Genomic DNA, 24,337 nt, shown 5'->3' on the forward strand with positions numbered 1-24,337 from the left:
GATTGGTCAAACATCTTTATAATTCGCGACAACCGCGGTGCAAATTCGGTAGATGATTCGGTCTCGCGAGATTTATCTCAGATCACGTCGAATGTTCTTGGAAGTTGTAATACAGTCCGCAAATTTGGTGGATTTTTTTAGAATGTCACGCAATATTGGTATGAATAAATTATCTTACATGCTCGGTTTCGACGTAACCAACGTCACGCTTTCCATTGGTAAGGTAAACTTCCAGACAAAAGAATGTAGTGACGTCATAAGTCACGTGTCAATCGACATTGTTTTAGAATTTCAGACTGCGGCTGGCCTCGGTTCTGGTGGTTCCAGTTCGCACTGATAAACTCGCGATGTCTGCTCTACTGAAAAAGCGGAGTAAGCCACAGTACCGCCAACAACGACGGCGACGAACACCCAGCAATTATACGACATGACGAGGAGCATGATGACGTAAGCCATAACTACTTGAATCACATGCAACAAGGTCGACGTTAAGCGATACTGTAACCTGCAAATAAACAAATATTAATTAATAATACGTATTAGTTGAATGTATTTTGTTTTGCATTTATTTTTTAAAGCTGCAATAAGAACGAACATTTTTTTTTTAATTTATGGTTTTGGCCAAATTAAACATTGATTTGCCAAAAAACTAAAACGCTGCTTTTGCATCGCACACTGTGTCCATGGAAGGAAAATATGTATGGTAATATAGTTATTACGAGAATACCTCAAAGTATACACTCAGACAGTACGCCGCACATCGACCTCCGCTGCGCGTCGGTCGATACTTTAGCTGTACTGTCTTCGTATTCTCGTAATAACCTCATATTCATTCGAGAAAAATACATCAATATGCATGATTAGTGATTGCCATTGTACATACCAAATCACACAACTAACGAAATCGTATATTTAAACATGATAATGATATGTAAATAATACTGTCTCATTACATTTTACATCTGCTACGATTTCCGTAATTAGTATCTGCTTTCTTCATTCTCTTGTTACTCTCTGACCCTGTTGATAACACAACTTTCTTCTCCCTAGAATAATACACGCTTTGTTCTGAAAAGTCAGTTGTAAAAATGTCATCGCCCGGTGTCGAGCTATCATTAAAATAGCAAATCCTATCAGATTGTTTTCGAGAGCGAGTCAATGTGTCGTCATGGTGGCGCTCTTTCTTGTCATTCTGATCCCGATAGCTACCTACGACGATGTGCAATTTTATCTCTTCCTCTGACACATGTGTCAGGTGACGATTAACCGGTCCGACTTGGGGATACAAACACGGGTCACCGTGACCTATTTCGCTGTGTTGATTATTGTCTTCAGGGAAAATGTTGTCATTATTTGTCGATATAAAATTTGTTTCGCCATTACAGAGGATGTCGGTAACTGCACTCTCTGCTGTCTCTGCTATGAGCAGTTTTTCTGACATGAGACTTGGAACACGAGACTTGTCGCACGACTTCCTTACCAAGCTGTCACTCGAATCTTGAATGGAATTACCACTCAATTGTTTCACTGTCTGTCCAGATGATGTAGTCGTTTGTGTGAAATCACCCGTATTTCTTGGAGCACGTAATTTACGTAGATTCGACGTATGTAGATTTTGCTGGTCTCCTGAACCTTCATTTGTTTTGCACACCGGGCGATTAACAATGTAATCTGTGGACAGTGTATTTATGTTTCCATAGTCGATACTATGGTTATTTTCATGCATAATTGCCTTCTTTCCTAATATATAGCTACGTGAGTTCTTTCCTTCGCAGGTGAGACGACTTACTTCTCTGTTGTTTCCATTGGAACGATTAAGATTCTTTTTAAGCGAGATTGTATTTTCTCTAAAGATGGAACTACTAGTATTTTCCTTGTTCTTGCAGGTAACATACCTGTTTTCTCTTTCTTTTCCGAGACGTCTCTTTCTTTCTTCGTATAAAATATGTTTAGATAGCTTAGTTTGCATAAACCGCACTGCTTCGAAACAGAACATCCAGAAGAACACCAAAAACAGACAACACGCAAATTCTGTATAAACACACAAACAAAATAGTTAATAATAAACTTAAAGTAAAGAACTGGTTGACAAAATACTGCAGTATCATGTCGTAATTCTCAGTACCTCGAATGCAAATGCGGGCGTGATTCGCGCATTGCATCATCACGGGGAAGGGTCGACATATAGTAGACATTCTCAAAACACACTCGAAGAACTGACTACTGATGTTTTACTGGGTATATTTTATTATGTATCAAATTGTTCTTCAGAAGCTTATTATAAATTATATAGACTTCCATCCGGTTTGACCGCTTAAAAACGTGAAACAAAACTGGCTTACCGATGGAGGTATTAAGACAAACTCGGTTCCATACCTGAAACAATTTCTTGGGAAAATATCAATTTACATGTCTGACTAAATATAGTCAATTTTGGATCCCCAAGAAGGGAATGAGGAACGATTGTATTCATAACCTTAATGGTATGTTTCTTTTCATTTAATTCCTTTGTCAACCATTATTTCATATATTTTCATGTTTTTCAGTGTTGAAAATATACAATATAAAACAGAAATAACAAATTTAACTTTAAAATGATGTTGCCACTGAAATCTTGAAGAGAACGAAATCTCGAGATATGTAATGTATGACCGTGACGAGAATACATTTTTAGAACTTATATTTTTAAAAGCTTGCAAACAAGACTCCACAATAAATATATATTTAGAAGGTTTCGGAATGTAATCACAGTTCCGAAATATACTATCTATCTTGTCAGTGAATATGGGAAATCATCACCGCTCTTTGTTTCCTCATGGCATCATGATCCAGATAGTTCTGAACCTTTTGGTGACGTTCTAAGAACGAACGACTTTCTATATATTATGCATAAATTACGCGCGTTAACGATAGTATATTTTCAAATACCGGTAAGCAAGACCCAACAAATGAGTTCTGTTGATAGTGGTTTGTATGATGAGTGATTCGAAATTGATATCTTGACTGGATCAAGTTGCATTATGGGTAATTGAATAACGACGTCAGTCTCGAAGCAGGCCGCCACCCTCGAGTGATGGCAATGTCAATAACACTTGAAAAGTGTAAACTCACCTGTCGTGGTTGTAGTATTGAATCCTTCAACTAATACGTTGCGTAGAATGTGACCTCCATGTAAATACGTCTAAATAAATAAATTGTATGAATGAAAGAATTATGGAGAATAAATGAATATATTTAAATATATTTGTGGAGTATTTCATAACGTATCCCAACATAGTAATCAATCCAACACATCCACTTATACCCTGGCTATGCAGTACAGCAAGTAGACTTTACAAATAATAGTAACTCCCATTGACCTCGGTCATTTGTCCGATATCGAGTTTATGACTGTCTTGTTTACATTCGGGGTCATACTTTTGGGGTCACTCTAGATAGAGGTCCGAACACAATACATCAATATACAGTACCATACTATAAGGCACCAATCACCCGAATATGAAAAATTTACATTCCCTTTTACGTGCTTTATGTGAGGCAACTGTAAGACACAGCTTTTATGTTGCATTGGAAATTAAATTGGTACAGTTGATTTCCGATTCCCACCCACAATATCATGTAAGGTGTTTACGGGATACAGTGCGCAATCCACCCACAGGACAGACGAACAAACATTACCTGGTGACCATTATTAAGGTTGACCACATGGTTATCATGTGATGGAGCCGTCGCCGTCGAACTCATCTCTATTTTCATGATGACCGCCTCCATCAGCGCTCGACTCTGTCACGGTGGCAAATACACATTCGGCGATCCAGCAATGACCGTGAAAATGACACCCGTGATATTAACGGGATGAAATACTAGTAAAACATTTGAAACATACCCGCATATCACTAAACAAACACACTCACACAGTCACGTGATGGAGGCCATTTCACACGTGATCCGAACAATTGTCTCCGAAGAGCTGTGACACGAAAACATCTGTCGATACTGATCTGTATAGGGTACGATCAGGGTACATTGTTTGTTTGCACGAAATTTTGAACGCGCATTGCACGACGACTGAAATGTTTTAATAATAGACACTGCAGTTATTTTAGAAACTAAAAATGAGAGTAAGATCTGATTGGGGAAAAATCGACTACCGTACTTAAATTATACCTCCCCAGGGAAGTGAATACAGGTGTGCGTACATTTAGAAACAGCCATATTGTGCCCTGTAATGCCCACTATCGTCACTGTGTGAAACACGAAATAATGTAATACAATATACATGTCCTTGGCAGAGCTGAATTTGTAACTGTGCTGACCAGAAAGCAATAATGTTCAATTTGCGAGTTATAGCGCCATCAGTTGGGTTCCCTATGAGAATGAGAGGCTTTCTAGCTCGCGCAATTTGTTCGTTGGTATCCCAGGTTCCCGGCGTTCTGATGAGCCATCAGACGTTTACACTGCAAAATCACCCCCTACGAAACTTGTATATTGATATTGTATACGTTCTAAAAGATATTACTGGGACGTAGTTCCGTGTTTTTTTTGTGTGTTTTTTAGTACATGAAACACATAATTACGTAATGAGTGACCCTGCAACTATTTTGTTGTGTAAAGTTATGTATTAGTAATGTATAGAAATATATACATGTGCGGGTAATTATTATAAGAAATGATGAACGAAAAAAATACACAGATAAAAAAAAATGTTGCATAATATATTTTGAAATATGCAAAGGGTGCCCGCATATAGAGAAAAATAAGATGATAATATTTTAAGTTATACAATTTGTTTATTTTAATAAATAGTAATCGAACACACCGACCACAATAATACGTCGGTATAAAACTATAACTAGGATAAAATCTACTGTTCAAAATTGAAACGTCACTCTAACCAATGAGCTTAATATGCTTTAGAGATTGGCAACACCACTTGTTGCTTCAGCCTCTGGCGGTAGAAGTGGCGCCCGGAAAGCCGCTTGTGTTACCCTGTATACCGCTGAGGGAAGTATAATCGAAACGGAAACAATTTACGTGATGGACAGAGGCTAATAAAGCCACGTGGATAATACACAGATGAAGCGCCCGCGGGTGTAATTGTGATAAGATATTACGGCGAATCCTCTAAATATGATTAGATTCTAGCAGTCGTCTTGAATCTCCATATACTTCAGATCTGTTCGTTGATATTCTAATACATATAGTGAATGGGGGTCTACATTGGATACAATTAAATATATACAACAAATATAACGACTGATCACGTGGAGATACAAGTACACATATGATATAACACTTTTAGACTTTCAAATCAGACGATGGCATATATGCAATTACATCACTTTGATAGACAGATATAAGTACGCTATTTTTTCTAATTGTCGACAATAACGTCATAATGAACGAACGTGATAATGACAAATAGGAAGACAATGAGGTCGGAAAAAAGATGACGAAACATTTAGTTTAATTAGTTTACCAACAATTCTTTCCACGAGGACAATATAACAACAACAGCAACTCTACGGATTGTATACAAAGACACACGTGAGCTGGGGTTGTTGTTTTCTTTTTCAATAAACTTGATATAATACTGGAGTCAAAATAAACGTTCAGCTGTCAATCAAATTACCCCATGTCGCACGTTGTATTAGCGTAACCTCCACTGATTTGGGTAAGTGATATAAATCGCTGGTAAGTGGTCTACCTCTCAGATCTAATGAACATGTATACTAAGAACGAAACAATGTAAGCTCTCCCATTGATGTAAATTTATAGCTTCTCTTGTATGCATGTTTACATTGATTGTGGTTAGTGTTATCATTAAAGAGAAAGTCAAGCCAGACAACATAATGACCCCTCAAGAAAAAGCTCCACAAATGTAGGAGAATGCAATTTGCATTATTTTATATCACTTTTTATTCTCCAGATATTCAACTTTTCATCAGTATTTTGTAGTCAGCCATGTTGATTCTAAAGCAAAGGATTATGGGTAAAGTATGACATCATAGACTCTGTTGTCAGAAATTGAGAAAATGATTTCATCTATAACTTCAAAAGTTGAACTTCAAATTGGCTGCAATTTGTAAATAGTATTTCGTACAGTTCTACGTATACGTGTAAATCGAGGTCTTTATTGTTTACATTTCTTGGAGAGGGCAGGTAATGACATCGGCAGAGATCCTCCACAACAGCTGCAATTTTCAAAACAATTTCGATTCTGCTGGTGTACTGTTCAAGGTCTTGTAATTTGTTGTGTGAATGCGAGATCAGTTTCAGGGAGCTGTACAGTTTCTTTATACACGCATTTTTTTTTATAATCCTCAATAAAAGAATTCAGGAAAGTCATGCTTTTGTCCAGTCTGGCCCATTTTTTCTTCTAGGTTTTAAAGCTTCTATAGGTTTGTCTTAATAATGTTGAGCTGTAGTCCACTGTCACTCGTCGGCATCCTGGATGCTTCCACATTCGCGTTATCTGGTGGAAAACATATACTATTGCATTTCATGTATAAAGCAAGATCACTTTGGTATAATCTGAATCTTTAAAAAATTAACTAATTATTTTGGTTGTTAGGATTCACCAAGTACAAGGAGCGAGACATTGGTTGGGATAGTCTTTCCTAAATTTATGTTTGTTTATGCTGGTCGAAAGTGAACGATTTTGGACCTGAAAAGTGAGTTCCCGGATTAGGGGAAGGAAAATGCTAAAAATAGGGAAAGAAGATGGCTGGAAAATCTGAACTTGTGGCAGAGAGAAGTATCACCAAGTCACCAATGGAGACAGATGTGAGTCACACCAATGGAGTCAGCCGTGAACCTGAGAGAATCCAGAATCATGTGCATGAACTTAAAAGCATAATATTTCTAGCTCACTGGTTTGCTACACTACTGACAGCCAAAAGGAAGGTGGGTGAGCCCGTTTACCTATTTTTTTTCAAACTGAATACACATCTTTGGTTGTCCCAGTATGCAACATAAACCAAGTTGTATTGAATGTAAATACATCTCAACATTTTGCGAATATGTCGTTAAATGTAAATGGTAATATATTGATGGTAGCTTTGCAGCCGGAAATCACAGCTTGAATTCGGGGATATTGACTATATTACGAGCGATGGTCGTCGCGTGTTGAATTTGTAATCGAGCCACATACTGCACATAACAACGTGTACGCAATTAATTCCAAAAAAAACAGGAACACATTCGAACGGACGTTTGTATTATTTGCATTATATTGCTTTTAATAAACGGGCGACCATTGAAAAGAAGACCGAAACCTCCCAGGATTTCTGTTCTATATCCGATCTGAACGACTCTTGACATAAAATGGCCACTTAATGTAATGACGTAATGCGTAATGTTTTTTTCAATATATCAAATTATAATAATCGTCGTCCCTCTCTCGCACCAGAAAATAGTTAAACTACGACAGGCGGTCGCGCCCTCAATCGTCGGTACCCAGTGTCTTCGCTGGCAAATACGAAATATCCAATTCCGCCACTAACGGCGACTGACACTAATAACCATATGTTATAATTCATGACAAGCAGCATTGTGACGTAACTCATGATAAGTTGAGTGATGTGAAGAATCGTCTGTACCACGTGGATTTTTAATCTGCGAATAAATGATAACACAATATCATGATAAAACAATTGTGATATTCGCAGTCCACTATTCGTAGGTAGCGGCCAGACATGCACACCTAATCTAAGTGTATGTATCACCAAATTGTCCAAATAAATAAATTGAAAACATGTGAAGTTTCAAAATCTACCTGGTTTATGTATTGAATAATTATGAGAGTGAACTGTAGTGTTTTTAGTAATTCAATTGCAGTTAATTCAGTCTAAAGTTGATCAATCACGCCAAAATGTTTCCCATGTTTAATTAACATATGCCAATTTAAATAAATTTAATTGGATTGGACATAAGCGAATTATAAATTGAATGTCTCAATAGTGAAAGAGGAATGAAATATTGGATGAATGAATACGTAACTGACAATCTACAACAATATATCATTTTATTTTACCTTTGTTTATTAATCTTTCCTCTCATGTTGCACGATGTTCTGTCTTTTGACACTTTACCACTTCCATGTTCCATTCCTTCGGTGCCATTATCTTTAGATAACGTCTTCAAAATCACGTCATACGTTTTCCACCGATTGAGTCCCATGGCAATTGAAAGAGATTTGTTTAAGGTCGGGTCTGCTATTTCAGGTGGAGTTAGCATTTTAGCAGTATGGTTGCTCAGTAAGATGGATTGTGACAGTTTTATTTCCCAATTATTGATGACGCGTTTGACGTAAGCATGCATTATAATGATGACCATTGTGAAAACACAAAGCACGAAAAGTCCTGCAAACAATAATTATAGCATATTAGAGGGAGCCTGTTTCAAAATGCTGCTTGCATGAATTAATGACAGAATACCTTACGGTGTAACTCACTGGGTTTATTCTGTATAGTTGGTAAACAAATACAGACCATGCTGCGTCCATCAACGACTCACAAGAGAATACACATGCGCAATATTCATGAGGGCAGGTCAACATAACATCTTGTTAAAACAAGAATGAATGAATGAATGAATGAATGAATGAATGAATGAATCAATCAATCAATCAATCAATCAATCAATCAATCAATCAATGAAAACGATTCTATAGTGTAAAACATTTCAAAAGTTCTCAGTTAATGAACTATTGTTCTCTCATGAAAGCATTCTAACAGTTCACCATCTAAAATATTGCTAACTACTAGTTATAACTACGACAAATCTAGACTAACAGCCCTCTACGTAGTTAAATATTGTGACTTTCTGATAACACTTCCTGATCTACTCATTCTAACTGAATTTTCTACAGTGTTTTGTGTACTTTTGTATGCTGTCATCTTGCTTTGCTATGGAGACATCTTGAGATATGATCTTGTTTTCCTGCTCCCTGGTTTCACTTCTTGCTGCTAGATTTGTTTGACGTGTATTTCTCACAGGTTTTCCTCAGGTGTTTGCAGTTTCTACGTAGAGTTCGTCTGTCCTCTGTTGTAACTTCATATGAACTAATGTTCACTTGCTTGGTGACATCAACCTTTTCCCACTCTGTCTGATATTGCAGTTGGCATAATTCTTACTGTGTCTCCTTGCTGAAGTGTTTGTAGATATTTGGCTCATTTGTTATAGTAGTATGCTTGCTTTGCTTTGTCCTTCTTTATCTGCATTCCTCACTATTGATGGTTTGTGAAGTTTGTAGGTAGGTTGTAGGTAGTGTAGTCTTTGTTCGCTTTTTGTTCCCCGATTCATGTGTCTCTGCTCTGGGCTGCTGTTCATTCCTTGAGTGTTTCTGAAATCTAGAATAGCTAAGTAAGGGTCTGAGCCAGCTAGTCATAATTTTCTCATGATGTTCTTTGCTGTCTTCACTGCATTCTCAACTTTACCATTGCTCTGGTGGTATCATGGAGAAGAGATAATATATTTTAATCCCCAATCTTTGCTGAATTTCTTGAATGCATCTGATGTTTCCTGTTGATCGTTATCTGAGACACATGTGTCTGGTATCCCATGTCGAGCATATTGGGCTTTGAGTTTACCCATGAATGTTTTCGTTGTTGTATCTGGTAAGTAGTCAATCTCTCAATAGTTGGAATAGCAGTCTACAGTGACTAAGTATTCTCTTCCTTTCAATACAAACTGGTAGGTTCAAACTTTTGCCTACGGCTTATCCAGAGCTTCATGCGGAATCAGAGTTTCTTTCTGTCTCACGTTCCTACAGTCTGGCACACATCATATTTTGCGATGTAATCTTTGATCTCTGCACTAATGTTTTGCCTGTGCAATGATTTTTTGGCTCTGTGTAGACATCCCTCAATACCAATATGTGATGAATGATAATGTTTTAACATATCATCTCTTAGTGAACGTGGTACTGCTGCTCTTTCACCTTTGAATATCACACCATGCTTAGTTTATCACAAATATGAAAATAAGGAGTTATTTGTGCAGGTAACTAGGCCTTATTTTCTGGAAATCCAGTTTGTATCAATATCTGAAGGCTTTCGTCGCTTTTTGTGTTGTCTGATATCATCGTTATGCAATCAGTAGATAATCTAACATGTTCACTGTCTTAATATCTGTCTACAAACCTTCTAGAGGTTCATCCAGCAAGTATGCACGGCTTAGTGTATGTAGTGTACATTTGCTTTCCTGGATGATATAACAGGTTTACCTCATACTATTGTAATCTTAACAGCATTCTCTGCAGTCTCTTTGGAGTTTTGGAGTACAGAATTATCTCCAACAGTTTGTGAATTGACTGTACATTAACCTTCATACCATAGGTATACTGGTGAAATCTTTCTAATCCAAAAATAACTGATAACAACTCTTTCTCTATTTGAGCATATCTCGTCTCAGCATCTGTTAAAGCTCTGTTTGTGACAGCTATTGACTGACGATTATGGGTTAGGGCTGCACATAAACCATGCCACGTCTGTCTGCAGGGTTAGTTCATAGTATTGCAGTACTGGATAAGAAGTGATTAGCCGTTCACTTCGTCTATTGTGTCATTATGGACTTTCAACCAACACCACTCACTATCCTTGTGTGTTAGCTTTCTGAGTGGCTCACAGATATCACTAAGTTTTGGAAACTTACTCAGGTAGTTGACAAATCCTAGGAATCTCTGAATTCCAGCCACATCTTTCGGCTTTGGTATCTCAGTCAAAGCTCTCACGTTTGCTGGATCTGGCTTTAGACCTTCATCAGTTATGAGGTGTCCAATGAATGGAACTTGACTTAACCTCAATTTGATTTTGTATTTGTTCAGTTTCAGATTGCGCTCTCTGCATCGATTCATCAGTTCATGCATCTTTATGTCGTGGTATATTATAGCTTCACTCACTAATTCTTCTTCACCAAATATCAGTATGTCATCGACTATGGACCTCACACCTGGCAATCCTTCAATAGCTTAGTCTTGTCTATGTTGGTACTCCTTGGGCGTTGTAGATATACCAAAGGGCATTTGTAACCAACGAAACCTACCAAATGGTGTATTGAATGTAGTTAGATAAGAGCTCTCGTTATCCAACTCAATGTGCCAGAAACCATTTTTGGCATCCAAAACACCTTAGCTTTGCTCAGCTCTGGTAATATGTCTTCTATAGTCGATGAAGGGTAATGACTTCTACGTAGTACTGTATTCAAGTCACAGGGATAAATGCAGATTCTCATTTTGCCTGGCTTGATTACTGTTACTAGACTAGACACCCAGCGTATCGGCTCTGTAACTGGTGCTATTATTTTCTCTCTTATCAGTCTATCAAGTTCATCCTTTAGCTGACCTTTGGCTGATACAGGTACTTTCCTTGGAGGATGAATTACTGGTTTCTTGGGTCTAACTCAAGGTGGTACTTTCCTGCTAATTTACCTGTACATTCAAAGACGTCTGGAAACCCTTTGACTGTTTGCTCTACTGACACTGGCTTCATATCAGTTTTTTGTCAGTTTGGTGTACTGCTAGTCTCTCTCATTTGATGAATAGTTCTGCTTCCTAGTAACGGTGTGCATGTCTCATCGTCAAACACTACAAACTCTGCTCTGTATTTCTTTCCATTTTTTGGGTTGACCGTTTTGACTTTGGTCTGTCCTTTAGGCTTCATCGTTGCCTTGTTGTACATCACTAGTACTCAATCTGTCTTTATGAATTCATAATCATTCACATTGCATAGTTCCTTTAATGGAATGATGTTGCATGATGCTCCCAAATCAAGCTGAAACTTGACTGGTCTCTTATTAATGTTCATTGTAGCATGTGTCTGCTTGGGAAAACTGCTTTTTTGGCGATGGCGTGACTAACTGTATTTCCTCAAACTCACAGTCATACACTGTGAGGCAAAGTGATTCATCCTTTTGCAGTTATGGCATTACTTTCTATTGGTAGGACATTTGTTTGTATCATGGTCATGTTTCTTGCCACATTATTTGCAACTATGCAATAGGCCCCTTGGACTGGCAGCACATTGGCAAACCAATGGCGGACGCAGTGTAAATTTAGTACCCCTATTGCAGACACATTGACGAAAAAACACCCCCTATTGCAGACATATATTGAGAACATCATACCTCCTATTTTGAGCATTCTCTGCCGTTTGTTTTGCACTCAAGTTGAGTGTGGCCTACTCAAACAAGCTACTTATGGTTGTTGTGTATGCTCCTGTTGGTGTCATTCATTGTGTTATGGGTCCGCAAATTCGGGACCGAGGGAGATGCATGGGAGGGGTTGTTGCTAGAGGGGGCCTACAGCGGGCACAGCAACCCTGTAGTGTGAGTTTATTCTTGGGGGCCTATTGTAGACATTATCATTTTAAAGGGGGTATATTTAGCTCCTGTGCGGGCTCGCTTTAGAAGGTGAAAAACATCGTCCTTTCCTGCTAAATGTGGAATGCACATGGGGTAGAATGCCATATAGAGTGACCCCCGGCGTTTATTCTGTATAGTGGGTGCAGAACAAATATAGACCATGCTGCATCCATCACTGACTGACAAGAGAATACACATGCGCAATAATATAACTACTTAATATTCATGAGGGCGGGTCATAGTTCAACATAACATCGTGTTAAAGAGCCCTATGACGTGATTCTTGCATATGGTATTCATGATTATAGTATATATCAGATGTTGATGAATTTATGTGTTCTCATGAAATTATATATTATATTCAAACATAAACGAAAATACACAACACACAAAATGGCAGAGAGAACTCTGTACATCTTTAGTGACTGAACTGATGGTTCACTGACTGCGAGTGCGTGCGGTTTGTAGATCACTAAACGTGCCGACCCCGGAAGTTCTAAAGTTACGTGGTTACTGCCAAATCGAATAGACACGCTGTATTTGAGGTGTTCTCAGTGGTAATCTGGATAGGGCAACAATACAGACAGAGTAATACATACCAAACCCTGAACTGACGTCTATAAATTCAAACAACGCATAACCAACATCGTTCCCAGAGTAGAAATGATTCTGTTGGCAAAATGAAAAAAACTGACAAGTTGATTGGACAATGTGACTCATTCAATGGACCATATGTGGCTATCTAAAGGTCACACATCCTGGTACTTACCATGGGTACAAATGCACTATCAATGAGTATTTCTCAATTATTTTTTCAAGAAAATATGTGCAGTCGTTATAGAAGTACAAATTGTAAAACAGTTTACAAAATATATAGGTGTAATGTTCTTCACTACTGTTACAGGACAAGAAGGTGGCAGGATTTGTGACCTTTAGGGGGCATGAATTATGCTAATTTCAATCATAACATAAAGTGATAGCGGAACATGTATCAGAGAATGTAATGACAAGATTCTATCAATTCTATACATTTATATAAACGTGTTCTTATTTTAATTCGTTAATAGAAGGCCGTATAATTAACATAAAGATAAACCTCTTCCAAATGACCTAAATACATTCTGATACATTGTTATATTTTGTGTTTCTGCAAGTTCGTACCTACTAGAACAATATGACCGGTAATTTGGATAGTCTGGTAACATGCACAGCCAGGTAACTTGGATAACCAGGTAATTTGGATATTCTGACAATTTGGATAACCTGGTAATTTAGATATTCTGACAACTCGAATAGCCTGGTAACTTGGATATTCTGACAATTTGGATAACCTGGTAATTTGGATATTCCGACAACTTGGATAGCCTGGTAATTTGGATATTCTGACAACTTTGATGGCCTGGTAACTTGCATATTCTGACAATTTAGATAACCTGGTAATTTGGATATTCTGACAAATTTGATGGCCTGGTAATTTGGATATTTTAACAACTTTGATAACCTGGTAATTTGGATATTCTGATAACTTTGATAGCCTGGTAATTGGGATAATCTAACAACTTTGATAGCCTGGTGATTTGGATATTCTAACAACTTTGATAGCCTGGTAATTTGGATATTCTGACAACTTTGATAGCCTGGTAATTTGGATATTCTGACAACTCTGATAGCTTGGTAATTTAGATATTCTAACAACTTTGATAGCCTGGTAATTTCGATATTCTAACAACTTTGATAGCCTGGTAATTTGAATATTCTGACAATTTTGATTCCCTGGTAATTGGGGTATTCTAACAACTTTGATAGCCTGGTAATTTGGATATTCTGACAAATTTGATAGCCTGGTAAGTTGGATATTCAGACAACTTTGATAGACTGGTAATTTGGATATTCAGACAACTTTGATAGACTGGTAATTTGGATATTCTAACAACTTTGATAAGCTGGTAATTTGGATATTCTGACACCTTTGATAGCCTGGTAATTTGGATATTCTGACAACTTTGATAACCTGGTAATTTGGATATTCTAACAACTTTGACAGCCTGGTAATTTGGATATTCTGACAACTTTGATAGCCTGGTAATTTGGATATTCTATCAACTTTGATAGCCTGGTAATTTGGATATTCTAACAACTCTGATAGCCTGGTAATTTGGAAATTTTAACAACTTTGATAACCTGGCAATTTGGATATTCTGATAACTTTGATAGCCTGGTAATTTGGATATTCTAACAACTTTGATAGCCTGGTAATTGGGATATTCTAACAACTTTGATAGCCTGGTAATTGGGATATTCTAACAACTTTGATAGCCTGGTAATTTGGATATTCTAACAACTTTGATAGCCTGGTAATTTGGATATTCTAACAACTTTGATAGCCTGGTAATTTGGATATTCTGACAACTTTGATAGCCTGGTAATTTGGATATTCTGACAACTCTGATAGCTTAGTAATTTAGATATTCTAACAACTTTGATAGCCTGGTAATCTGAATATTCTGACAATTTTGATACCCTGGTAATTGGGGTATTCTGACAACTTTGATAGCCTGGTAATTTGGATATTCAGACAACTTTGATAGACTGGTAATTTGTATATTCTGACAACTCTGATAGCTTGGTAATTTAGATATTCTAACAACTTTGATAGCCTTGTAATTTCGATATTCTAACAACTTTGATAGCCTGGTAATTTGGATATTCTGACAACGTTGATAGCCTGGTAATTTGGATATTCTGACAACTTTGATAGCCTGGTAATTTGGATATTCTAACAACTTTGATAGCCTGGTAATTTCGATATTCTGACAACTTTGATAGCCTGGTAATTTGGATATTCTGACAATTTTGATACCCTAGTAATTGGGGTATTCTGACAACTTTGATAGCCTGGTAATTTGGATATTCTGACAACTTTGATAGACTGGTAATTTGTATATTCTGACAACTCTGATAGCTTGGTAATTTCGATATTCTAACAACTTTGATAGCCTGGTAATTTGGATATTCTGACAACTTTGATAGCCTGGTAATTTGGATATTCTGACAACTCTGATAGCTTAGTAATTTAGATATTCTAACAACTTTGATAGCCTGGTAATTTGGATATTCTGATAACTTTGATAGCCTGGTAATTGGGATAATCTAACAACTTTGATAGCCTGGTGATTTGGATATTCTAACAACTTTGATAGCCTGGTAATTTGGATATTCTGACAACTTTGATAGCCTGGTAATTTGGATATTCTGACAACTCTGATAGCTTGGTAATTTAGATATTCTAACAACTTTGATAGCCTGGTAATTTCGATATTCTAACAACTTTGATAGCCTGGTAATTTGAATATTCTGACAATTTTGATTCCCTGGTAATTGGGGTATTCTAACAACTTTGATAGCCTGGTAATTTGGATATTCTGACAAATTTGATAGCCTGGTAATTTGGATATTCAGACAACTTTGATAGACTGGTAATTTGGATATTCAGACAACTTTGATAGACTGGTAATTTGGATATTCTAACAACTTTGATAAGCTGGTAATTTGAATATTCTAACAACTATGCTAGCCTGGTAATTTGGATATTCTGACAACTTTGATAGTCTGGTAATTTGGATATTGTGACAACTTTGATAGCCTGGTAATTTGGATATTCTAACAACTTTGATAGCCTGGTAATTTGGATATTCTGACAACTTTGATAGCCTGGTAATTTGGATATTCTGACAACTTTGATAGTCTGGTAATTTGGATATTCTGACAACTTTCATAGCCTGGTAATTTGGATATTCTGACAACTTTGAAAGTCTGGTAATTTGGATATTCTAACAACTTTGATAGCCTGGTAATTTGGATATTCTAACAACTTTGATAGCCTGGTAATTTGGATATTCTGACAACTTTGATAGTCTGGTAATTTGGATATTCTAACAACTTTGATAGCCTGGTATTTTGGATATTCTGACAACTTTGATAGCCTGGTAATTTGTATATTCTGACAACTCTGATAGCTTGGTAATTTAGATTTTCTAACAACTTTGATAGCCTTGTAATTTCGATATTCTAACAACTTTGATAGCCTGGTAATTTGGATATTGTGACAACTTTGATAGTCTGGTAATTTGGATATTCTAACAACTTTGATAGCCTGGTAATTTGAATATTCTAACAACTATGCTAGCCTGGTAATTTGGATATACTGACAACTTTGATAGCCTGGTAATTTGGATATTCTAACAACTTTGATAGCCTGGTAATTTGGATATTCTGACAACTTTGATAGTCTACTAATTTGGATATTCTAACAACTTTGATAGCCTGGTATTTTGGATATTCTGACAACTTTGATAGCCTGGTAATTTGGATATTCTGACAACTTAACTTTGATAGCCTGGTAATTTGGATATTCTGACAACTCTGATAGCTTGGTAATTTAGATATTCTAACAACTTTGATAGCCTGGTAATTTCGATATTCTAACAACTTTGATAGCCTGGTAATTTGGATATTCTGACAACGTTGATAGCCTGGTAATTTGGATATTCTGACAACGTTGATAGCCTGGTAATTTGGATATTCTGACAACTTTGATAGCCTGGTAATTTGGATATTCTAACAACTTTGATAGCCTGGTAATTTCGATATTCTGACAACTTTGATAGCCTGGTAATTTGGATATTCTGACAATTTTGATACCCTAGTAATTGGGGTATTCTGACAACTTTGATAGCCTGGTAATTTGGATATTCAGACAACTTTGATAGACTGGTAATTTGTATATTCTGACAACTCTGATAGCTTGGTAATTTCGATATTCTAACAACTTTGATAGCCTGGTAATTTGGATATTCTGACAACTTTGATAGCCTGGTAATTTGGATATTCTGACAACTCTGATAGCTTAGTAATTTAGATATTCTAACAACTTTGATAGCCTGGTAATTTCGATATTCTAACAACCTTGATAGCCTGGTAATTTGAATATTCTGACAATTTTGATACCCTGGTAATTGGGGTATTCTGACAACTTTGATAGCCTGGTAATTTGGATATTCAGACAACTTTGATAGACTGGTAATTTGTATATTCTGACAACTCTGATAGCTTGGTAATTTAGATATTCTAACAACTTTGATAGCCTGGTAATTTGGATATTCTAACAACTTTGATAGCCTGGTAATTTGGATATTCTGACAACGTTGATAGCCTGGTAATTTGGATATTCTGACAACGTTGATAGCCTGGTAATTTGGATATTCTGACAACTTTGATACCCTAGTAATTGGGGTATTCTGACAACTTTGATAGCCTGGTAATTTGGATATTCAGACAACTTTGATAGACTGGTAATTTGTATATTCTGACAACTCTGATAGCTTGGTAATTTAGATATTCTAACAACTTTGATAGCCTGGTAATTTGGATATTCTAACAACTTTGATAGCCTGGTAATTTCGATATTCTGACAACTTTGATAGCCTGGTAATTTCGATATTCTGACAACTTTGATAGCCTGGTAATTTGGATATTCTGACACCTTTGATAGCCTGGTAATTTGGATATTCTGACAACTTTGATAGACTGGTAATTTGTATATTCTGACAACTCTGATAGCTTGGTAATTTCGATATTCTAACAACTTTGATAGCCTGGTAATTTGGATATTCTGACAACTTTGATAGCCTGGTAATTTGGATATTCTAACAACTTTGATAACCTGGTAATTTGGATATTCCAACAACTTTGATAGCCTGGTAATTTGGATATTCTGATAACTTTGATAGCCTGGTAATTTGGATATTCTAACAACATTGATAGCCTGGTAACTTGGATATTCTGACAACTTTGATAGCCTGGTAATTTGGATATTCTAACAACTTTGATAACCTGGTCATTTGGATATTCCAACAACTTTGATAACCTGGTAATTTGGATATTCTAACAACTTTGATAACCTGGTAATTTGGATATTCCAACAACTTTGATAGCCTGGTAATTTGGATATTCTAACAATTTTGATAGCCTGGTCATTTGGATATTCTAACAACATTGATAGCCTGGTAATTTGGATATTCTGACAACTTTGATAGTCTGGTAATTTGGATATTGTGACAACTTTGATAGTCTGGTAATTTGGATATTCTAACAACTTTGATAGCCTGGTAATTTGAATATTCTAACAACTATGCTAGCCTGGTAATTTGGATATTCTGACAACTTTGATAGTCTGGTAATTTGGATATTGTGACAACTTTGATAGCCTGGTAATTTGGATATTCTAACAACTTTGATAGCCTGGTAATTTGGATATTCTGACAACTTTGATAGCCTGGTAATTTGGATATTCTGACAACTTTGATAGTCTGGTAATTTGGATATTCTGACAACTTTGATAGCCTGGTAATTTGGATATTCTGACAACTTTGATAGTCTGGTAATTTGGATATTCTAACAACTTTGATAGCCTGGTAATTTGGATATTCTAACAACTTTGATAGCCTGGTAATTTGGATATTCTGACAACTTTGATAGTCTGGTAATTTGGATATTCTAACAACTTTGATAGCCTGGTATTTTGGATATTCTGACAACTTTGATAGCCTGGTAATTTGTTTATTCTGACAACTCTGATAGCTTGGTAATTTAGATATTCTAACAACTTTGATAGCCTTGTAATTTGGATATTCTAACAACTTTGATAGCCTGGTAATTTGGATATTCTGACAACTTTGATAGTCTGGTAATTTGGATATTCTAACAACTTTGATAGCCTGGTATTTTGGATATTCTGACAACTTTGATAGCCTGGTAATTTGTTTATTCTGACAACTCTGATAGCTTGGTAATTTAGATATTCTAACAACTTTGATAGCCTTGTAATTTCGATATTCTAACAACTTTGATAGCCTGGTAATTTGGATATTGTGACAACTTTGATAGTCTGGTAATTTGGATATTCTAACAACTTTGATAGCCTGGTAATTTGAATATTCTAACAACTATGCTAGCCTGGTAATTTGGATATTCTGACAACTTTGATAGCCTGGTATTTTGGATATTCTGACAACTTTGATAGTCTGGTAATTTGGATATTCTAACAACTTTGATAGCCTGGTATTTTGGATATTCTGACAACTTTGATAGCCTGGTAATTTGGATATTCTGACAACTTTGATAGCCTGGTAATTTGGATATTCTGACAACTTTGATAGCCTGGTAATTTGGATATTCTGACAACTCTGATAGCTTGGTAATTTAGATATTCTAACAACTTTGATAGCCTGGTAATTTCGATATTCTAACAACTTTGATAGCCTGGTAATTTGAATATTCTGACAATTTTGATACCCTGGTAATTGGGGTATTCTGACAACGTTGATAGCCTGGCAAATTTGGATATTCAGACAACTTTGATAGTCTGGTAATTTGGATATTCCAACAACTTTGATAGCCTGGTAATTGGGGTATTCTGACAAATTTGATAGCCTGGTAATTTGAATATTCTGACAACTTTGATAGCCTGGTAATTTGGATATTCTGACAACTTTGATAGTCTGGTAATTTGAATATTCTGACAAAATGGATAGCCTGGTAACTTAGCAACCATATGATACTTTAAATAGCCAGTAAACTTGGGTAATCTTGTAATTTTGGTAGTTGGGAGCCAAAATAAATGTTAACACAGATAACCAGGTAACTTAGAAACCATGGTATTTTATAAGAATACTGTGCTTTAAATAGGCCACGTTAACAGTTTGCAGTACCCTATGGGAAACCGTGTCGTCGGGCCCCGAAAAGCCTTCATTGAAAAAAGTGGTGCGTAATATGGTGGAAATTATTGTCTTAGTTTACAAAAATAACTCACGGAATTATTGGGAATTAAACTGAATAACGAAACATAGTCTTGTACCATTAATTCTAGGAAAGGGGGTTTATTAGTACGGTGTTACTTCATCTGCTCAACCACGTAACATTTTACCATGGTTCCAACAATGTTCTGTTCTGCTTACCGGTAGTTTTGAACCTGACGTGGCTTTTGTGTACTGTTTAGAAATGAAACACAGTTATCTCTGCGAATTAGCAAAAGTCAAACAGTTTTACCAGTGTAAATAAGTATGCAGGTATTCGTCAGAGAGCTGAAAAAATCTAGAGCCATGAGTTAAGGGGCGTGGTCCAAACGCGAAGTAATCATCGTTTTTCCGCCATGTGTTTGCATTATTTTTTTAATTTCTGTACAATATCATAAAACAGGGAATGCCCCATTAAAAAAAAACTCGTTTATAACATTTCTCAAGCACTTTAATAATAATAATAATAATAATAATAATATTTTTTGTTTTCTTCACTGGAGGTAATTTCGCAGTTTTTCAGTAAGATTGTTCTTTCATTTTCAAAATCTGAGCAGCTCATAAGAAAATGCTTTTCATCCTCAATATCACCTTGATCACATTTTTTACAGACTCGTTCTGCAGATGGTAGTTTTGGTTTTCTCTTTCTCCCAAGTTCAATTTCTAAAATGTGATCACTAAGGCTAAATTTTGATAACATAAGCTAAAGTTTTTTTATTTCATTTAGGTAATTTTCAAATTCACAGTTTATTTGAAATTATTTATATGTCCTAAGTTTATTGCCTTCATTTTTGTCTCTACTACTAGTGCTCCTTCCAAGACTGCATTGGGGTGTTAATTTCACTTTTATGATGTTTTTTAACTGGCTGATGACCAATAATATTGTCGATATAGTTTATCCACTTTGATTTAATTGCTTTGTTTTCAAGCGCATTATAAAATATTAATGTCAGCAAACATGCTGAGTCTATACAAATATTTTTGCTAGAGTTGTTTTTATTCTAATTGGAAATCTACCTAACTCTGATCTTACACCAATAACTGGCATCAAGTATAAAGCGGTTAAAATGACTACACACTTGCTCAAAAATATTGTTGTCATGTGATATCTCGTCAGCCCAAATTTCAGTATCATATATACATTTAATGGTTGATTGAGACTTCCCACGTCGTTATAGCCAATTGGCTATGGTTGCCATGGTCACCACTATACAGCTATATTTCAATGAATTTATCGGGTCATGAATCAGTGGCGGCGGCGGCAAACCAAGATGATACCTCTTGTCTCATCAACATTTGCCCCTCAAAATGCAGGAAATAGCGTTTCAGGGGGGTCTAGATTTCAATGGTTTTAAGGGTGAGCAGATCTCGCCCCTACCCCATGCAAAATATCATGCCGCCGCCTCTATGAATGTGTTCATGGTCCACCATCACGAGACTAAACAATCAGTAACTGTGTTTAGTTAAATACTAGTACTACTGTTTTATAAAATCAATCAACCAGTTATTCAACATACGTCTCCTTTCTATCAATTTGATTCTGTGACTCATTATCGTTCAGTTGGGTCTTGTAAGTAGACTTGCAGTCTGTTGAGATTCCGATGAAAAATTCGTGAAAAATAAATATAAATTGCGTAAATGCGGGGTGAACGCGAAAGTCCTTTAACCGCGATCCCAGCACAGGACTTTCGCTTTCACTCCTCGTTTACGCAATTTATATTTATTTTCCAAGAATTTTCATCGAAAAATTTATCGTGTCAGTAATACGTGTTTTCAATGGAGACATGCTATTGCCAGTCACGTACTAATCATTAAATGATTGGCGCCAGTCTTTCGACCTTACCTACACGATTACAAAACAAACACACGCCATCTGTATTATACAAAAACAATTTCCTTATTTGTATGTATTTTTGTGAAACTTTGCTGGTAAACAGTTTCATTACGTCTCACGTGCAGATCAACGCATTTAAATGAAAACAATCTATTATATTCCTCGAAGACATAACGATTTGATTTCGGATAAAGCAACTTTGATTTCATTATACATGTGTGTAATCGAACACAGTACTTGAATGCTCGTACTCTCAACGACCAACGTAATTATGTTGTCTACTCTATTACACTTTTAGTATTAAGACCACAGCATTTGTGAGTGTATGTGGCCACCTTTCACTCCCTACTCCCAAAGTAAAATACATTGTCTTAATAAATGCTTATTCCGATTGCTATTAATATCAAGTGATTTCAATGATTATATGGATTTGTCGATTGTGAACTTACGTGCATTTTCATTTCCATATTCATGTCCATCTTGTTTTTTCATTAGCCAATTTCCCCGTTGTGAACCAAATCCAGTTGAACAAAGGTGCCGTGTTACGACTCCAAAACACAATGAACAAGGAATGTTAAACGTTTAAACCACGCCTATTTTTTTCGATAGATAGAGAAGGGAGGAATACGTTTATATTAGCTATCTAATTGGTCTGCACATTAGGTAGCCACCGAGGGTCACACTAAATGTGAGCTGTGAATAGGACATTGTATTATTTTGTTGTTATTGTTGGTGGTGTTGTCATTCTTAGTAAAGTAACATAGTGAATTCGTTCCATGGAGTCTGTGACCCCTATATTGGCTGCTTTCATCAAGTCATGCTACAGGTTTTAGTTACTTCCTGCTTTAAACTGATTTTTACCTTTCTGTTTACATTACCTGGCTCACTTAACGTCGTTAGCACTATAATACACTTCGCTTGTCTGGGTCAATGTCCGTTTGATTATTTTTTGGTTTTCAATGTTATTGATTACTAAACAATGTTAACAGAATGTAAAGTGGCACATACCAGCAGTAAGTTTACCCACTCTGGAAATCGCACAAGGAGTACCGTCACGCAAGTACTAATCAACGTTTTTTTTTGTAATACTTGTAGTAGGGGGTTCGTGTTTATTTTTTGTATTAGCCTCCTTCTTATGTAGGTATGTTGGCCCTCTCCACAACAGTCTAGAATTATTTCTTACCTTCACCTTTGCGGACATTGAGTGACCGTAATTGGTTGATAAATATAGCACGCTGACAATCTGAATATGCTAATTTTCCGACCATTGGATGACAGGCATACGTTTCTCCTCACGTAAAAGGCCGACTTTTGCGACAGTGACGGAAGAACGATAGCCCCATTTTTTACGACGTTGGAATAAATTTACATGCAAATTCTAGGTAACATTTCTAGACTGCAATTGTTCAACCATATGTATAAGCTTGAAATTATGGAAAGCTCAACGTGTTGAATTAATTACGTTTTACATCTATATTAAGTATTAGTATGATGAGTTTCTTCTGTATAGTTTGTACAAAGCTTTGTTGAGTTTTGCCAGAGTTATCAACTAAAGATCTTACACCAGAATGAAATAATAGCAAACTATTATGAGAAAATATACCAAGAATCTGATAATTTTCAGTCAATTGTCATTTCGCGTATCTGTTGACCGACTTATTTTGCTGATTACTAGTGAATGGCTGTGTTATATCTGTCATCGTTTAGGCTCATGCGAGGTCCTGGACGGAACTAAAAACTAATTACGATATAACCGTTGCCTATTATTTCTGACAGTTGGTATTCGCAGTTAGTAATATAGTGAACGATTAATCAAAAGATATGACGTGTCCAGTACTTAGTGTGATTGGCTGTATGATTGAAGGCCACGCCTTAGAGTCTTTTAACTGCTTTGTAATTGGTTAAGGTTTTGAAAGTGAATAAAGGAGTTTTAGACAGGGCTTCTTGGCAGCACAAATCCAGAAGGTGAACTGATAAAATCATCTTTGTTTTTCTAGCTGATACTGCATTTGGGGTCTTCTCTTTTGATGATATGTGATTGCATGATATGAAGTGCGAGTAGATGTTGAGACAAATACTGTAAAACATGTCTTTTTAGCGAAAAAGCGAGAGAACCAATTCGCTAATTTAAGATGTCGCTAATGACTTCATTATAAATTCAAAATGGCGGCCAAACAACGTCTTTTTCTCCACACACACACTTTGTAAACAACACAGAAAACGTAATACTAGTAATCTGGAGCGCTTCCTTTTTACACTTGACAGTTTTTCTTTGTTTTCATGGAGG

General features: G+C 36.3%; 2 protein-coding genes across 2 annotated transcripts; both read right to left on the minus strand.

Moving 5' to 3' along the window:
• Positions 1 to 136: 136 nt before the first annotated feature.
• Positions 137 to 3,902, minus strand: LOC100376380 (uncharacterized). The gene is made up of 4 exons (XM_002738507.3): positions 3,679 to 3,902; positions 3,112 to 3,181; positions 1,896 to 2,031; positions 137 to 505 (listed from the first exon to the last, which is right to left on the minus strand). Exons 1-4 carry the CDS (start codon positions 3,769 to 3,771, stop codon positions 292 to 294), a joined length of 513 nt encoding a protein of 170 aa, XP_002738553.2. The 5' UTR covers positions 3,772 to 3,902; the 3' UTR covers positions 137 to 291.
• A 1,536-nt stretch (positions 3,903 to 5,438) lies between these two features.
• LOC102809573 (uncharacterized) lies at positions 5,439 to 22,596 on the minus strand. Its single transcript, XM_085491521.1, has 4 exons — positions 22,500 to 22,596; positions 12,963 to 13,032; positions 8,036 to 8,363; positions 5,439 to 7,617 (listed from the first exon to the last, which is right to left on the minus strand). The coding sequence occupies exons 1-4, from the start codon at positions 22,527 to 22,529 to the stop codon at positions 7,419 to 7,421; spliced, it is 627 nt and encodes a 208-aa protein (XP_085347647.1). The 5' UTR covers positions 22,530 to 22,596; the 3' UTR covers positions 5,439 to 7,418.
• Between the last annotated feature and the right edge of the window lie 1,741 nt (positions 22,597 to 24,337).

The sequence above is a fragment of the Saccoglossus kowalevskii genome, chromosome 16, assembly GCF_978046115.1.
Source record: "Saccoglossus kowalevskii chromosome 16, keSacKowa6.1, whole genome shotgun sequence".
NCBI classification, from domain to species: domain Eukaryota; kingdom Metazoa; phylum Hemichordata; class Enteropneusta; family Harrimaniidae; genus Saccoglossus; species Saccoglossus kowalevskii.

What these genes read in the sequence shown, in the direction of transcription:
- LOC102809573 (XM_085491521.1), bottom strand. Translation starts at nt 22,529, where the DNA reads ATGGACATGAATATGGAAATGAAAATGCAC. An exon ending in AGACGTCAGTTCAGGGTTTG is followed by an intron (nt 8,364 to 12,962) that starts GTATGTATTACT and finishes TATTGTTTGCAG; the next exon opens with GACTTTTCGTGCTTTGTGTT. An exon ending in GGAAAGATTAATAAACAAAG is followed by an intron (nt 7,618 to 8,035) that starts GTAAAATAAAAT and finishes ATTTATTCGCAG; the next exon opens with ATTAAAAATCCACGTGGTAC.
- LOC100376380 (XM_002738507.3), bottom strand. Translation starts at nt 3,771, where the DNA reads ATGGAGGCGGTCATCATGAAAATAGAGATGAGTTCGACGGCGACGGCT. An exon ending in CAATACTACAACCACGACAG is followed by an intron (nt 2,032 to 3,111) that starts GTGAGTTTACAC and finishes GTGTTTATACAG; the next exon opens with AATTTGCGTGTTGTCTGTTT. An exon ending in GGAAAAGAAAGAGAAAACAG is followed by an intron (nt 506 to 1,895) that starts GTATGTTACCTG and finishes GTTTATTTGCAG; the next exon opens with GTTACAGTATCGCTTAACGT.